Source organism: Grammomys surdaster, unplaced genomic scaffold, assembly GCF_004785775.1.
Source record: "Grammomys surdaster isolate TR1022 unplaced genomic scaffold, NIH_TR_1.0 362, whole genome shotgun sequence".
In the NCBI taxonomy this organism is placed as follows: Eukaryota; Metazoa; Chordata; class Mammalia; order Rodentia; family Muridae; genus Grammomys; species Grammomys surdaster.
This window is the reverse complement of record NW_021604781.1, coordinates 3256376-3273291: the sequence shown is the minus strand read 5'-3', so window position 1 is coordinate 3273291 and position 16916 is coordinate 3256376. Positions and strand designations below refer to the sequence as shown.

The following is a 16916-nucleotide window of genomic DNA, read 5'->3' as shown; positions in this document are numbered from 1 at the left end:
CCCCTGCTTGGAATATCCATGCCTTTAAAGAGACAACAGGGGCCAAAGCATACCAGAAACAAAGCCTTTATTTTATTCTATAGAAAGGAGGAGAACCCATTTTGCAGGTGACTTGTTTAGAAGGCTTGGGGACATAATAAATAGCACCTTTTCAGGCCTGTCATTCAAAGACGGCAGGAACAAAGCTCCTTTGTAAGTCTGCTACAGTGTACTTAATGATACATTGATTGATTTTTCTTCCACAGCAATGACACGTTTACGAACGGAGGCACCACAAATATTCTTACAAATGTTTACTGGGTAGCGGATCTCTGAGGCTCTCTATACACATCAATAACTATGATGGACGCGACATACTCAATGTCGTCGATCAATCAGGGCACGCAGAGAACACGGGCATCTACACGGCCCTTCATAGCATCGTTTGTTACTCAGGCTGCTGAGCGATTATGTTCCCGAGCATTTTGACAAAGGTTATTTTTGTGTCTTGACTTCTGATTTAGCTATAAGATGTAAAACTCCTACAGTCAGGCGATGTGCTGGGTCATGAGAAATGACTTAAAAGTAAAAATGACCTACCAGGTAATTCCATACGTAAATCCTTAGGATAAAAATATCCACTGGCAAAGAAATCCGTACTTAAAGGGGAAAAGAACAGCAGAGAGGATGGTATGTACCCTGAAAAATCCAGGCTCAAAATTAAGTTTTTTGTTTTTATTGGTTTTTTTTTTAAGATATCAATTCTCAGTTGGTGTTCAAATAGAGCCTGTCATTTCCTATATATCAGACACAATACCTTTATAAACTGTGGGGTTTTTTAATCTCTTTGCTTTTTTCTAAGATGCTTAGTTTACACTGATTGTCTCACTGCTCTGCCAGTGTTCCCAATTTCTCAGTGCTTGTCCTGCACGTCCCTCCCAATAAAGGCTCAACCAATAGATAAAATGCAAAGTCAGAAGTGAGCTGAAGACATTATATTCATGGTGAGGCTCCTGTAGTTCCAAAAAGGAAACATATTTAAACAAATATCTAGAAATACCAGCAAGGGACCCTGGAAGGAAAAGAGGGCACAGGTCTTAACGGAGAAGAAAGGTTGAACAGTTCTTCATTCTTCATGTTTAGATGAAACTACCTCTGTTCTCTGGCTGGTAACACAGAGTCATGAGCAGAGGTGGAGGGGGTTGGCTGAGGAATTCCCTGTACTCTACTGGGGTAGTAGCCAGGTCCCCTGGGGGTATCACTGCAAGGTCAAGTATTGTGATAGCAATGGCCACACCCACAGTTTCATCAGCAATGGTGCTGGAACCATCAGCAGGACACCCAGAAACCATTATGGTCCTTTTCATGTACTTGACTGTCATCAGTCCAGTTTCTGGCTGAACCACAAAATCAGTTTTCACCGACTGTATTCCACCAGAGACTAGAAGTAGCAGGCCACACACTAGTTCTGGTGCTTATTAATTTGGGGAAGGATGACAAATATTATTGCATGAATTTGGACATGAGTCAAAAGTAAGCTACATAGGAATATACATTGTTAAAAAAAATAATCACACAGGTATTTTCCATGGTGTGGCTTGAAAGGCTATAGGGGTTTAGAAACCTTATAAGTAAGGTTAATGAAGCATGTACAAAGACCTTAAAATAACAAAACCATCAGCAAAATCATCATCTTACTTTAAACATTAGCACACAGTACTCTTTTTTATATTAATACTGAATTATTAAATTATGACATAATAAAAGGTGTGATTGGAAAATGAGGGTTGCTTTAAAACACGCTGTTCAGATTCCATTATTTAAAAACCCAGGGAAATTGCCAAGACCCATGCTGTCCGCTCATGAGGGCCTGTGCTGTCGCTGCCAGGATGGAGGCCAGTCTAGCCTGAGCCAGAAGCAAGTTACAATGTAACACCCAGAGAAAAGGCAGAGTAACAGGCCAGCTCCAGACGCCTCTCACGTCTCCAGACTCCCATCCCCACTGCTGACACAGAAGAGACCCGTGAGCCCAGCAACCTAATTTCTGGTGACACTCTGTCCCTCTACACCAGAGGCCTCTGGGGAGACTGGCAGGGAGCAGAGGCTTCACCAGACGGCCTTGAGTCTCTGTTTTTGGGGTGCTACCAGCTGAATAGGGAAAAGAGCAACGGTGATTGTATTGTTCAGGAGCATTCATATTGAGTTTTAGGTTTTACCAGCCTCAGTACCTCATTCCTACTGAGTGCCTGGGAACCAATCAACAACAGGACCATTTAAAGCTGTGGTTCTCAACCTTCCTAATGAAGCAACCCTTTAATACAGTTCGTGTTGTGGTAACCCACAACCATAAAACTATTTCCCTGCTACTTCATAACTGTATTTTTTTTCTACATTTTATGAATCGCAATGTAAATAACTAATATGCAGGGTACCTGACATGTGACCACTGCTGTTCCCAGGGGTCGCGACCCACAGATTGAGAACCACTGGTTTAACAGTTCATTCCTTTGGCAATATCCATGTCAAAAGACTCAATGTTTATGTGGAATGATAGCCAATCATGTTCTTGTACTAGAGTCCCTGTTACAATGAAAAAAAAAAAAACAGAAAAGGACTTCAGGTGCCATTTATTTCCTCTGACAGTCCAAAAGCTGTTGTGTCACAGCCTGTGGTGGGCTAAAATAGGCACAGTAATTGCTGTCTTACAATTACGACATCAGTCAAAACAAGCGATTTTCCCCAGTTTCCCTTACGAGTCTACCCCATCCAAAAAATACATTTCTGTGAGGGCTGGGAGTGTCCATTTCACATGGCATACACGAGCATCTGGATCACAGCTCCACAGATGGGGTGAATCTCTTGTTGTGTCCATGTGTCCCAGACTCTGGTCTACAATTCTTCTCTTGGCTCCTTCTGTGTCTCCTGCGTGGCTTGGTCTTCCTCACCAGGTGCCAGCCACGTGAGATACACCTTTACCGGGTCAATGTGCCAGTGTTTGTGAAATGATACTGGAATCTGATGGGAGAGGTAGTCCTTGGGGTAATCTACCGGCCGAGCCTGCGCAAAACAAAAACAAAAACAAAAACAAAAACAAACAGAGTTATGGTTTCCTGGTGATTAAGAATGATCAAATCATTCCTCCTGCTGATGGGAACAAATACAGAGACCCACAACTGGACAACTCAGAGGGACCTTGGAACACCCAGTCCCAAATGTGACATCTCCATCAAATCTCTCCTCTCTCCCTTGGGGCTCAAAGAGCTCTGCAGAAAGGGGGTAGAAAGATTTTAAGAGCCTGTGGGGATAGAAGACACCACGGAAACATACCCAGTAGGACTTGACACACTTAGATAAACTCACAGAGCATGCGCAGGGCCTGCACAGGTCTAAGCCGGATGGAGTCCCAGTGCTGAGAGTGGGCACAAGGTCCTATCCCTAACCCAGAAGTTATCTCCAATTGATAACTGCTCAAAATGGAAGAACTAGTTTTCTCCAAAGGAGTCTCACTGGATATGCAAACCATACCCTCGAGCAGGCAGGCTCCATGCTCAGCAGTAGATGGCCAACATGAAATGAACTCATTGCTATTTTTAGACAGCTGTGTGTGTGTGTGTGTGTGTGTGTGTGTGTTTTGTTTTACTTTTTTTGATCTCAAAGCTTTCTCTGGGCTTTTTTTTTTAAACATGGTTCCCTATTTTGTGTTTTTTATGGGATCTCTGTGTGTCCCAATGTATGAATCATTATGTGTTTCTTGTGCTTTTTATTTCGTTCCCCCTCCATCCAATTTTGGTTTGCTTGTTTTTACTTTATTTTATTTTATTTACTTTATTTTATCTTGTTTCTTTCGTTTTTACATCCCTGTTTGTTTTCTAATAAGAGAAAAAAAGGGGTGGGGTTGTGTGGAGAGGAGAAGGCAGAAAGGACCTGGAAGGAACTGGGCAAGGCGAACTGTACTCAGAATATACTGTATAATAAAAAAAACTATTTTCAATTAAAAACAATGATTGCCTCAGCAGGTAAAAGTGCTCCGTGCCAAGCCTGAGGACCTAGCTTCACCCTGGAGCCCATATGTTGCTCTGAACAGTTGCTAGGGGCCTTAATTCTTGCCTGTAGTTTACATGTGGGTTCAGATAGCAAGCTCTGGTGAAGAGGGGGACCCCATGTAGGCCATCTCCCCCTCCTCTCAGCCCCATGCTGCAGGCCTTTTGGCATTAGGTGCTGTTTAGGCCTGGGCTCAGCTGCCTCTGCCTCCTTCCTGAGCCATCTTCATCTCTCTGCTTTACCTGAGGGAGAACACAGCCTCCCAACCCCCACCAAGAAAAGAGCGGGGCTCTGTGCACGGACCACTGTGCTCGGAGCATCGCGGCGCTGAACCACTGCGCACGGAGCACCGCGGCGCTGAACCACTGCGCACGGAGCACTGCAGCGCTGAACCACTAACCTACTTTACTCTCTCATGTTTCGTGTGTATGTCAGGCTCTGGGGACACAATAGATCTAGGAAGCTCCCCTTGTCCTCAAAGAGCACGCAGCCTGGTGGCATGCAGCAAAGTCGCATCTGAGCATGATCACATGCTCACCAGGACTTCTCTTACTCACCAACACAATACGTAAAGGCGAATCTTAAATTATTATCTCAGAATAACATTTTGGTTTGTTTCAATTTTTGAGACAGAGTCTCTCTACATAGCCCAGGCTGGCCTGGAACTTCCTATGTAGACCAGGATGGCCTTGGATTCTGAGATCTGCCTGCTTCTGCTTCCCTGAGTGCTGTGATTTAAAATGCCCACCATAACAACCGGCGAAAGATAAACATTGATCCGTATTGCCACCAGGTCGCTTTAGTATTTGATAGTGACTACGGGAACCTAAAGTGGGAAGGGATGCATTTTCAACTACTTTCCCTCAACCTCCATGCTCGTTGCCCTTGAATTTCTCTGGATTAATTTCTCAAATGCTCCACACTTAGAGTCCCCGAGTCTGTTTGAGCACCGTGATAAACATAAAAGGTTTCCTCCGTGATTCACTTAAGTTAGCTGTGTGTGATATAACTTCTGGGGAAAAAAATAAAAATTAAAAAAAGAAAAGGAGGAAAACTCATTTCCTAGGTCTCTCCTGAGAAACTGCCAGGTGTGGGCTGTGCAGGAGCTGAGGCGAGGTGTTCTCAGGGCTCAGGCTGCCTACCACCCCAACATACCCAGGTGAGGCTTTCAAAGAGAAAACATGAATTCGCTGTAGCGAAAAACAGTTTAATTCTAGTCCCGCCATACAAACGAAAAGACTAAACCTAAGAAAAACACAAAGGGTGTAATGTTATTTATTGCCACCGTTCTCATTCTCGGAAACTCAGAAAATGAATCGCAGGCAGAATGAGACATGCCCCGAAATGACATGGTTGTGTCATTTTGTGTTCAAATGACATGTTTGCACTAATTGAAGTGTCCACTTTCTATCAATGTCCTTGAGTTGCCTATACATTTCTATAGCCATTTGCTTTATATTGTAACTTATTTAGCTTGTAATACTAAAATCATCCCAATTATTAAAATGATATGTAACACACGTTTTTAGACTCTTTTATGTGAATGAGTGTTTTACTGCATGCATGTACGTGTATCTGTCTTATGGTTTTATTGCTGTCAAGAGACACTATGACCAAGGCAACTTTTATAAGGATAACATTTAATGGGGGCTGGCTTACAGGGTCAGAGGGTCAGTCATCATCAAGGTGGGAAACATGGAGGTCAGAAGAAAGCACTGGATCCCTACAACTAGAGTTTCAGATGATTGTGAGCCACCATGTGGGCACTGGGACTCGAACCTGGGTCCTCTGACAAGCTTCTCAGATATGGCCTGGTGAGGCACTGATCTATGTGTGAAGACATGGCCTATTCTTGTTTGCCCCATATCAACACTAACAGCAATGCTGGCTGATATGCTTTCATCCCGTCTTCCCCACGCCAAGTCCTCTCTTATGAACAAAGCTTTTATTTATTCTAGTGAGGCACACATACGTAAAAATGATGTTCCCTGTCACTGAGCTACAGGGCGGGGAACAGGTAGGATGGCAGACATTCTGGACATGAAGGACTTGTGTTCCATTATTCATATTCAAAAGGTATACATAGCAGGGAGATTTTTGGAAATTAATGCTTCTAAGTTTATCGTTAGGTTTTATTTGATGTCCAGAGTCCCAGAACCATTATTTATCTTTACAAATTCTTGTTGGGTTTAATATCTATATTTTATGCAGAGAGTTCACTGAGCATTGCATGTTACCATATCCATTAGTGAAATATGATTTTAGAACGGGTGATCGAGGCCTATGACTTTATAGTTACCTAGCCTGACAGAAACAGTGCGGCCTCTGAGGTTGCTCTGAGTCCCCCTCTATCTGTTACATATTGGGCATCTGAGGCATGGGTACCCTGTCTCAGATTCTCTCAGCACAAACAGCAGAGAGATCTGGGTTGAGACATGACAAATGTCAAATCCTCTTTGAATCTGCTCACACTCTAAAAGATGCTAAAGAGAGCGGCCACGGCAGGGTAGGGTGGGGGCGCAGACTCTAAACCCTCTGTGGCATCCCGAGGGTTCAGATTTACTGTGTGCATCAGAGATATCAAGAGTTTTTAAAACACGAGGAACAGCACATAACTCTGAAAATAATTGTTTCCGAGTTATCTTCAAAAGATGTTCACTCCGGGATTACATTATCTTTCTGTCTTCCTAGGAGGAAGGAGCTGCTATAGACAAATCTAATTAATCTTCCTAAGTTACTTCCCTTATACACAAGCAGCTTGCATTATTTTTTCTGTGAGTAAAACATGGAGACATCTAGGCTGAGAGGCAGGAACAGAGAGTAATTCACTTTCTGAGCTATCGTAAAGATAGCGTGAGACACAGGCTTAAAAGGGAAAGGCATCTCGAGGCCTGGATGCATATGTGCCTTCCAGCAGGGGCCACAAGTAAGGACTCCCATGAGATTCCTCTCAGAAAAGCTCTATTCTTAGCCCCCCTCCCCACACATTCCTGGACACAGGCGTGAGTTCTGCCTTTATTGCCAATGCTTATATGTTCTTTGCTTTGTTCAAGTTGTTTTTCTTTAGAGAGATTCTGCCATGCTCAGTTTTCTATATTGCTAGGATTTGCTACTTATTGAGAAAGAAACAAAGAAAGGAAGGAAAGGAGGGAGGAAGTTCAGAAGGAAAGGCTGGAGAGATTGCTCAGCAGTTAAGAGCACTGGCTGCTCTTCCAGAGGACCCAGGTTCAGTTCCCAGTACCCACATGGCAGCTCACAATCACCCATTACTTCAGTTTTCTGACCTCTGTGGGCACCAGGTATGCCTGTGATACATATACATACAAGCAGACAAAATACTCACACATGTAAAAATAAATAAATAAACAATATTCCCCATGGAACCTGTCAACATCTTCCTTAAGATTTCCAAAATATGAGAGGAGAAAGAAACAGACTCTCTGAGTGAGGAGAACTCCCCACCTGAGACAGGAAGAGAAATGTTTCTCACCTGATGGAAGAGGGGGCTGTGTGTCACGGGGATTCCCAAGCCACTGAAGCACATGCCCAAGACCATGTCGTCCGGAGCATCATTGCTGTAACATCGGCAGTTGCTCACGAGAAGTCTCCGGATGGCTTCCCTGCTGAAGACCATGCTGGCAGAAGCAGACAGAACCAGGGATTAGAGCCATAGAGCCTGTTTAATCTAATGGAGAACTTGTGTTTAGAGGCTGAACTCCGGAGAACAGTACTGACGGGAACACTTCCACTGACAATTGGAGAGGGCAGTTTTGTATGCTGTGAAAGCAAAGTCACCTTAAGAGATGTTTACCTCCCTAGTAGACACTTTTATATGTAACTCCTGTAAACAAACACTATGTGATGCTGTCTTTCTAACGTTACTGTGTTAGTTTTTGTCAACTTGACACACACTAGAATCATCGGGAAAGACACCAGAATCTTCAGGAAAGGGGGATCTCACTTGAGAAAATGCCTCTGTTAGCTTGGCCCAGAGGCAAGTCTATGGGCCATTTTCCTGATTAATAGCTGATATGGGAAGGTCTGTTCCACTGTGGGTAGTAACACCCCTGGACATGTAGGCCTGGGCTGTATAAGAAGGCAGGCATGGGGAACAAGCCAGTAAACGGCACTTCTCCATGGTCTCTGCTTTGTCTCTTGCCCTGACTTGCCTTCATGATGGACTGCAAGGTATCAGATGAAATAAACCCTTTTCTCCCAAATTTACTTTGCGTCATGGTTAAAGCATGTGTCATGTTTAATCACGGCAACAGAAAATAATGCAGGGGTGGGAAGACAGGGACCTGTCTTCTTCTGGTTTGTTTCATTTAAGGCAGGGTTTCTCTGTGTAGCCCTGGCTATCTTGGAACTCAGTCTGTAGACCAGGCTGGCCTCAAACTCAGAGATCCTCCTGCCTCTGCCTCCCAAGTGCTGGGATCAAAAACATGGGATACCACAGTCTGGCTCATAACCCATCTTCAACACTATGACACCGTTTGACCTGGTGTGTGATACTTCCTGGTGCAGTCTCAGCCCACTCTGGTCTTTCTATGCTCCCTCTAGCATCACAGATAGCAACATTTCTTTCATACAACCTTTTTGGCTTCCCTTGACAGCTGGGTTCTGGATCCACATGACAACAGGGCCCAAGTCTGAGGGGAGGACTGTTTGCTACTGACCCTGCTGGTCTGTGCAGCAGAGGGAGGGGCAAGGCCAGACACACATTCTTATATCCTGCTGTCCCTGGGTGTGCCTTGACTGGAGTATCTGAGCATCCAGACTCTGCAGCAGCAGTGGGAATTAAACTGTGTCCTCTGGAAGAGCAGCCAGTGTTCTTTACCACCGAGCCACCTCTCCAGCCCCTAACCCGATGTATAAAAACAACAACAACAACAAAAAATCTTGACTCTTAAGCCAAATCATTGGAAACTCCCTGGACAAAGAACACAATCTTTTTTGTACCTTTTATCAAAGGCCTCCTGAAGGAGTCAGCTCATGAAGATCACTTCTGCATCTTAGTGAAGGAACTTCTAAAAACCCAACCTTGCGTGACTCAAGTCGGCTACATGGAAATTAAACACCAGTGCTCAGGTATTTTTTTTTAATGACATGCTCTCTCTATACCTTGAAAAGCAATGAGTCCCTTAGCTACAAAGTGGGTTCGTGATGAGAAACAGGACACAGGTGCTGTCTACAAATAATTCATAACTTGCGGGAAGCAGCAAAGTAAATAGGCAATTAGACGGTAACGGGTTGCGTAAAGTACTGTGCAAGAAAGCACATTTAAAAAGCATCCAACCTCGACTGCAGAGGCTGCATGGGACTGCTGGCCAGCAGGCCTAGTAATGACAGCCACCTACCACAAGTCTACAGGGATAACTGGAGACACAAGAAGCTGGAAAGGGGAACAATGCTTAAAAGAAGAAACAGTGTGTTTCTGGGAAATTGCAACAAGTTCAGCATGGATTCATTAGAATGAGAACTCAGACAGATGAGGCCTGAAGGACTGAAGGGCACATGCCAAAGTCACCAGGGGCCTTATGAACCAGGATATCACGGGACATGGAGGAAGCAAGTTAGTACTGGTCAGGGAGCTTCCTTTCTGCTGGCTACCAGGTTAGTAGAAAGGAAAAGGCTGTCCCTCACCCACTCCTGTTTTCTGTGTTAGCCTGGATTCTCTCTCCTTCATGCCGGCACTTCTGCCTTGATGTCATCCTCCTGGGATGTCACCAGAAGGCTGCCACCAGGGCTGAGCACAAGTCAGGGCCATGTTTTCGGACATCTAAAACTCTCAGCTAAAGAAACCTCTTCGTGTTAAAAATTACCCAGGCTCAAGCATTTTGTTATCATGACAGGCAAAACAGACTAAGACAGAGCCATTCCAAACCAAGGTTTCATAAAATAGGAATAAAAGACCCTAACCCTTCAAAAGCTTATAAACTATATATAACACTGCTTGGCACACAGTGACCATAACTGTCGATGGCTGATATCCAGTTAATACCTGCCTCAACACCCACTAGTAAAGGCTGCAGCAATAACAGAGGAGATTAACTGCTCGATTGATTTACCCATAAAAAATCAAATTAAAATCTTTCCCCATAGAGTTCAGGCAGGTGCTTCATTTAAAATGAATGATTTTTAACTATTATTTAAAAACCTATAAATCCTATACAAACATTACTTAATTGCCTAATCTAAGATTCTATACTCTTCTTTCATCAAACATGATTTATTGAGCACCAGATAATTTAAAATTTTAATGACTTTTTTTCTGAAATTGAAATCCATAAGCATTTTCTTCCATCACCATGTACTTTGACCTAAATTTTGTATTATTTCTTCAAAGAATAAAATAATCTTTACAACGAGTTCTGTTCACGTTTCCAAAATGTAATGTTTACTTTTCTGTAATAGAAGCAACCACAGCCTAAAGAGAATCCATGTGCCGGAACAGACAGACCTCAGAACCCAGATCATTTCTGCCTGTGCAGAAAGAAAAATCTTTCAAAGTACAGGTAGTTCTTTCTGGACTCAACTGACCACAGGTGAAAAATATTTACTGTTTGTATTCTTTCCATCATCCCGGGAAGTGACACACTATAAAAACTATTTCCAGCTAGGCATGGTGGCACACCCTCCCGATGCCAGTGTCACTCTGAGGCAGGGGGAGGAGGAGCTCCAGGCCAGCTGAGGCTACACCATCAGATCCTCATTGTAGAAGGGGACATTCCATAGCATTTATGTTGCAATATGTATGAGAAGCGATCGGGAAGGGATTTAAGGTTTGCAGGAGCTTAGGCACAGATGCACGCCCTTATTACATTTTATCCAAAGGCCTTGAGCACCTGCAGGGGTCCCTGGACTCATAACCCTTAAGGGATAAATAGGGATACAGAAAAGATAAGAGATGGCTTCGTCTATAAGCCACTCTGCTCGCTTACTCACCCGCCTCCTCCTGTGATGTAGCTGTAGCCACCTGTACCCAGGCCATAGCCATACCGTTCACCCAGAAAAACCGGGTCGCTGGAGTCATAGCAGCTAAGCAAGCGTCGGAGCCTGGAGATGCTGAAACACAAAGAGGAGGCTTATTTAGTTCTGATGAGCCTTCCGAACAAAGTATTTAGAGGTGAAATTCAAGTGTAGAATAAATGGATTTAAAAAAAAACCCTCAAAATATGAACACATTACATTAGAAGGGAGGAGTCAGAGGTGTCCTTCATTCAGTTGGAACTCAGCCCTGCCTGGCCCATGGGCCTCTCTGGGGACAGCAGGTGGCAGGTGAGTGACTGAAGGTGGCCAGATTGCTGTAAGTCTGTCTACTAAGCTGTTCCCAAAGTAAGCGTTGCTCAAACCTCACCTCTCCTCAAATAGACTAGGGTTGTTTTAACATTTATTAGACACAAAAGAGCTTCCGAAGGCTAAGTGGCCTGGGGGGGAGGGGGTGTTCTTTTGTCAGGGTGGGACTAGCAGGTGGGAAGAGACCTAATCCAGAAAGGTGTCCCCACAAATCCTCAGAGTAAGGCCAGCCATATCTAGGGAGGGAGGAGGAATAGGGGAGAGACAGAGGGGGAGGGGGGAGGGAGGGAGCAGGAGAGAGAGAAAGAGAGACAGATAGAGAAAGGTTGGGTACTGAGAAGGGGGATGGGAGAAGAGAAAAAAAAACCCAAGATAACACTTAGATGCCTTACAGAGGCAGTGGAGATTTCCAGGACACCCACCATCAAGCCTTAACTTTCCCTTTTAACACTGACCAGTGATCCTTCAAATAATTTTTTAATGACCCATAACTTTGTGTTAAAATCTTAATGGACTAAGCTTCGAGACGCTTCTGACACTAGTGAGCTCATGGGTGGGCATCATGGGCTCTGAGCAGAACACAGTGCTGCAAAGGGACGGGGAGCAGCAGGTGTCCCAGACACTCACTGTCCCCAGCTTGGGGAGAGTGGACGTGACACGGAAGAAACCTGCAAGCATACCAGAAGGATCCAGCTTTCCTGGCCCCTACCTAACAAAAGAGTGAAGCTGGGAGCTGCGGGGAGCAGCTTTACTGTATAAGGACAAGAGAAAAGCAGCCACACACACACACACACACACACACACACACACACACGCGTGCTCCAGAGTCTCACAAGTTTACAGCCTGTTACAAGTTTTAAGACTGTAAATAGGTTTAGAATGTCTGGAGGCCAAGGCCTTTGCCGAGGCTGGCAGTTTCCGAGTGAGCATAAAACATGATCCCTCCGCCACCACGTTCTGCTGTTGTTGGCATGGAGGCTAAACATTCTAAGGACCTAATTTGGAATCTGTCTTCAAGGAGCAGTCTGAGGAATTCATCTGCCCGGAGAGAATGGCTGCACTGGCTGATGGAGGGGCCATGCTCGAAGATCTAAGGAAACTGAAGTTCGGTGTGGAAAAACCAAAATCCCCCATACTTTCTAGGGCAAAACAAGTCTACTTCTTAAGCTTAAAAAAATCAAAAACGAACAAACAAACAATCAAACAAAAAAAAAACCAAAGCGGGTCTAGAGGTGGAGGAGCACAGAGCACTAGCTGGTTCAATTTCCAGTACCCAAAAGGCACTCACAACCATCTCTAATGCCAGTTCCAGAGGATTCAGCGCCCTCTTCTGGCCTCTCCAGGCACTGCATGCATGTGGTGCACATACATACATGCAGGCAAAACACTCATAGGCTTAAAATATTTTTAAATCTTAAAATTAAAAGAAATGGAGAGAGAATTGTTTTTCTCTTCTTCCTACATATTGTGAAATTGTCAATTCCACCTACAACATTCAGTATTTTAAGGTTAAAGTAATTTAAGGTTCCTCTGGGCTTCTTATACCGCGGATGAGTCTCATTTTCAACATACTGTTGAGAGGCTCAGGGACCGCAAATGGAGTCTGATAATTATCACCCACTTCACATTCACTAAAGAGTAGGAATGTGGGTGAGTCGGATAGATTTCAACTCCATCTAAGGGGATTTGGCCCAGGAAAAGCATTTCACTTAACAATCTGTTCCCATTTCAGGCACTTCTGAGTCTCAGGCATGTTGGGAAAAAAAGCACGTCCGTGCTCTCTAACGAGGACCGCCCGAGCTGGGTGTGTACAGCTTGAGAGTGCTGGCAGACTTCACCAGCAGAACACCAACCTTTCAAGGCCAGGGGATGCTGTATCCTGGCCTATTATGGTGTTGTATTTTATAATTATAGAAAAGTTACAAACACAGGATGAAAGTCCAGCTGCCCTTTCCCCAGATTCACCAATTTTTCCCATTTACTCTAGAGCCTCACTCCCAGGCTCTCTCCCGTGTATATAAAAAACATAGATGCATAATATGGATTTTTTCTCACCCTCCTGAAAAAACACTCACTAATTCTCCTAAAAGTGCATACACTATATCCTTCTCCAACCACTCCTAAGGGCAGAAAAGTCCTCAGCTTCAGGAAATTTAACACTGACACAGTAGGTTTCTCATCAGCCATTCTGCTCCTACATATTTAACCAAGAGAAAGGAAAGCAAGATGTCTACACTGAGACTTCTCAGCAGCTAAGAGCGCTGGCTGCTCTTACAGAGGACCAGGGTTCAGCTCTCAGCACCCATACAGCAGCTCATGAACATCTCTAACTCCAGGTCCAGATCTGATGCCCCCTTCTGGTCTTCATGAGCACTGCACCCATACGGTCCACATACATAGATACAGGCAAAATATATAAAGTAAGATAAAGAAATCTTTAAAAAATATATGGTAGCCTCAATTATAATAACTTGAAATCAAAACACTAAAACAATATATTTAAGTGGGCTACTAACTCTAATTTTGATGAATTGATGTAATAATGTCAGTTACAGCACCTCCTGTCCTGATCGTGTGTTATTCTTTGGCCAGTAACTATTACCTTATCTTTGAATTCCCAAACGTTTCTTCTGCAATGTCTGATTTGCTGTTAACCCTGTTCAAAAGGTTTTTAAAACCCCTGATAATAGAGTTTTCATGTCTATAAGATTATTTCAGACATAGTATACCTTCCAGGCATCCCCTCTGAAAACATGAAATAGTTCTGATTACTTTAAAACAGAATAATACACCACACACACACACACACACACACACACACACACACACACAGTAACTAATGGTCAGACTACAAATTCTGGACAATGTCACTCACTGAGTCATGGTGTCTCAGTCTGCCCAGTGGGAACAGATACCATGCCCAGCCCCAAAGAGTGTCCACTGTCATTCCCTCTGATCATTTTGGTGGCATCTGTTCCAGCAGCATGGAGAAACATCTACTGCTCTGAATACTTCTTAATACCAGGGTTGTGGTTTGGAAGTCTGTTTGTTGTTGTTTGTTTGTTGTTTGAGACAGGATTTCTCTGTGTAGTCCTGGCTGTCCTGGAACTCACTCGATAAACCAGGCTTGCCTTGAACTTATATATCCACCTGCCTCTGCCTCCTGAATGCTGGGATTAAGGTGTGCACCACTACTGCCCAGCTTGTCTGTCTGTTTTCTATTTGTGTCCTACAGCAGCCCTGGTCTCTGGAGACTCCCAGCCCCATCTCTTTAACACAAACTGTGTAGGCTCCAGCCAGTCCTTCCTAAGCAATGGTTTGGCATAGCCAGAAGGCAGTCAGCGGGGCGGTGACCTGCTTCGTGCTGCCAGATGTTTGGTATCTTAGGACCACCCCATCCCTGCCACTCTGTTGTCACCAGAAGCAGACATAGCTGTCACAGTCAGTCCCAAGACAAAAGGAACCTACCTGATTAATGTGTCATCGTCCACAATGACTAACCATGCGATTTTGTTGTGGCTGTGATTCAGAAATTTTTCCAAAATGGCAAAGGTTTTTCCACAATGACCTAGGGAAGGTGAGGAGAAACTGTCAATGTATTATTTGCTCTAAAATACATAGCATTTATTTAATTTTTTTTCAGTCTTAAAGTGGCAGAAGAGCCTGAAGGTTGACATGCACAATAATAATGGTTCTAGAAACCAACCTTCCACAACTCCTGAGGAAACTGAAATAAGCCCTTTCCTTCCTAAGTTGCTTTTGGCCATGGTGTTTTGTCACAGTAATAGAAACTGTAAGTAAGACAATGTCTATAGGCCCAGCATTGGGGCGGATGTGAGAGGATCAAGAACTCAAGGCCAGCACAGTGGCTTGAAGGCCAGCCTGGGCTACACAAACGCTTTCTTGAAAGCAAATGTTTTTCACTAGTAAACAACCTGATCGACTCCCAGCAAATCCTAATCAGAATAGTATCGCCTATAATACTGCTTACTGTGTATCGGAGCACTGCAGAATGCGCCGGGCCCTCAGAGAGATTCAAAGATGAACCGTACCACAGACTTGGAAGATGCAAACTTTGTTGTGAGAAGCTGACAAAGTAACTTGGTGCCTCCCATTCCAGCCAGGAGGAACTGTGTGGAGCTGGAAAGCCCTGCCGGTCAACTATCTCATACCTGTGCGTACTGGGGTGGAGCCCATCCCTCCTAAATTGCAGAGCATCGGTGTGTAACCCAAAGTCCCAAGTGAGAGCCAGTATCTATCTACAGGTAAAGATGCTCAATGGAAGAAGAGGGAAAGAAAGGAAGAAAGAAAAAAGAAAGCTAAAATAAGAAATCTTACTATTTAGATTTCAGTTTATCCTGACTCGTGCATTTACAGTATGGGGATTTTGAATCAAGGGAGAATTAAGGACTCACCCCTGTCCGTATTGGGAATTCCCAAATCCACGGTAGGGATGGCGGTTTCTGCATAGTCACTGTAGTATTCGATAAGGCTGGCCTGTGCCGCCCATGTCTTCTTTACAATGGGTACTGAACACACAACAGAAGGGACGATCATAGCCGTGGGCAAAGAAAGAAACAAAATTTCAAATCAGCAGCCTGACCCCACAGAGAAGCAACATTCTTTCTCAGTGCCCCAAGCCTAGGTGCTTGCACCCGCGGGAGCGCCAGTGCCCCCTTCTGGTGAGCAGAGGCCTGAGCACTCTAGTTGAAGGGCTACTGTCCGAGGCTCCTGGTGTGCACATCCCGCTTCCCCTCCGTGTAACAAGGCGTTGGTCAGATAACACTGCTTTGTTTAGACAAACTGTGACTCAAGTCTCTTCTTCCCAAAGGTTAGTTCATTTAACTCTCCCCTAAATAGACTCTAAAGAGATTATCTGAAGCTGGAGAGATGGCTTGGTGATTAAGGACACTGGCTGCTCTTATAGAGAGGCCCCAAGTTCAAGTCCCAGCACCCACATGGTGACTCAGAACTATCTGCAGCTCTACTTACAGGGGATCTGATGCCTCCTTTTGGCCTCCTCGGGCACTGGGTGTACATGTGGTACATATACTACATGCAGGCAAACCACTCATACACATAAAGTTAAATACACTTAAAATGTATTCTGTGTGTATGTGTGTGCATGCACGTGCGTGAGTGTGTACACGTGTACACGTGTCAGCAGAGGCAAGAGGAGAACTTGGGGGACTGTCACCTATCTCTCTGCTTTTTTTTTTTTAGGCAAGGCCTATCACTGAACCTGGAACACAAGCTATTCAGTCAGGCCACACGTTCAAACATATGGGCCAATGGGGCACACTGCACACCCAAACTTTCCATCATGGAGAAAAACCATAGCGAGTCCTTCTCTCTGTCCGTCCCACCGAGACATTTTAAATTGGAGTGAAGTAAAAGTTTATTCTTTAAAGATTATTATTCAAATAGAAGAGCTCCCAGCTGCACAGGTAACATAAGTCTTCTTAGAGCTTTCTAGAGTCAGTGAGACCCCCCTCACTGTAAGAGACAGCAGGATAACCCATTTTTACCCCTGAGAGTTCACCTGCAAACCTGTCCCCTGTTACAAGGGACATCTGAACAATTTATGAATGTTCAGTCCA

At 44.4% G+C, this 16916-nt stretch overlaps 1 protein-coding gene across 1 annotated transcript in view; it reads right to left on the bottom strand.

Moving 5' to 3' along the window:
- Nucleotides 1–50: 50 nt before the first annotated feature.
- The window catches only part of B3glct (beta 3-glucosyltransferase), an 84047-nt gene continuing 67181 nt past the window's right edge, over nucleotides 51–16916 (bottom strand). The window contains exons 11-15 of the mRNA XM_028779760.1: nucleotides 15732–15845; nucleotides 14785–14884; nucleotides 10966–11085; nucleotides 7511–7655; nucleotides 51–3036 (exon numbers count right to left, since the gene is read on the bottom strand). Of these exons, the coding sequence (XP_028635593.1) occupies nucleotides 2869–3036; nucleotides 7511–7655; nucleotides 10966–11085; nucleotides 14785–14884; nucleotides 15732–15845 (647 nt within the window). The 3' untranslated portion in view covers nucleotides 51–2868. The remainder of the gene's footprint in view (nucleotides 3037–7510; nucleotides 7656–10965; nucleotides 11086–14784; nucleotides 14885–15731; nucleotides 15846–16916) is intronic.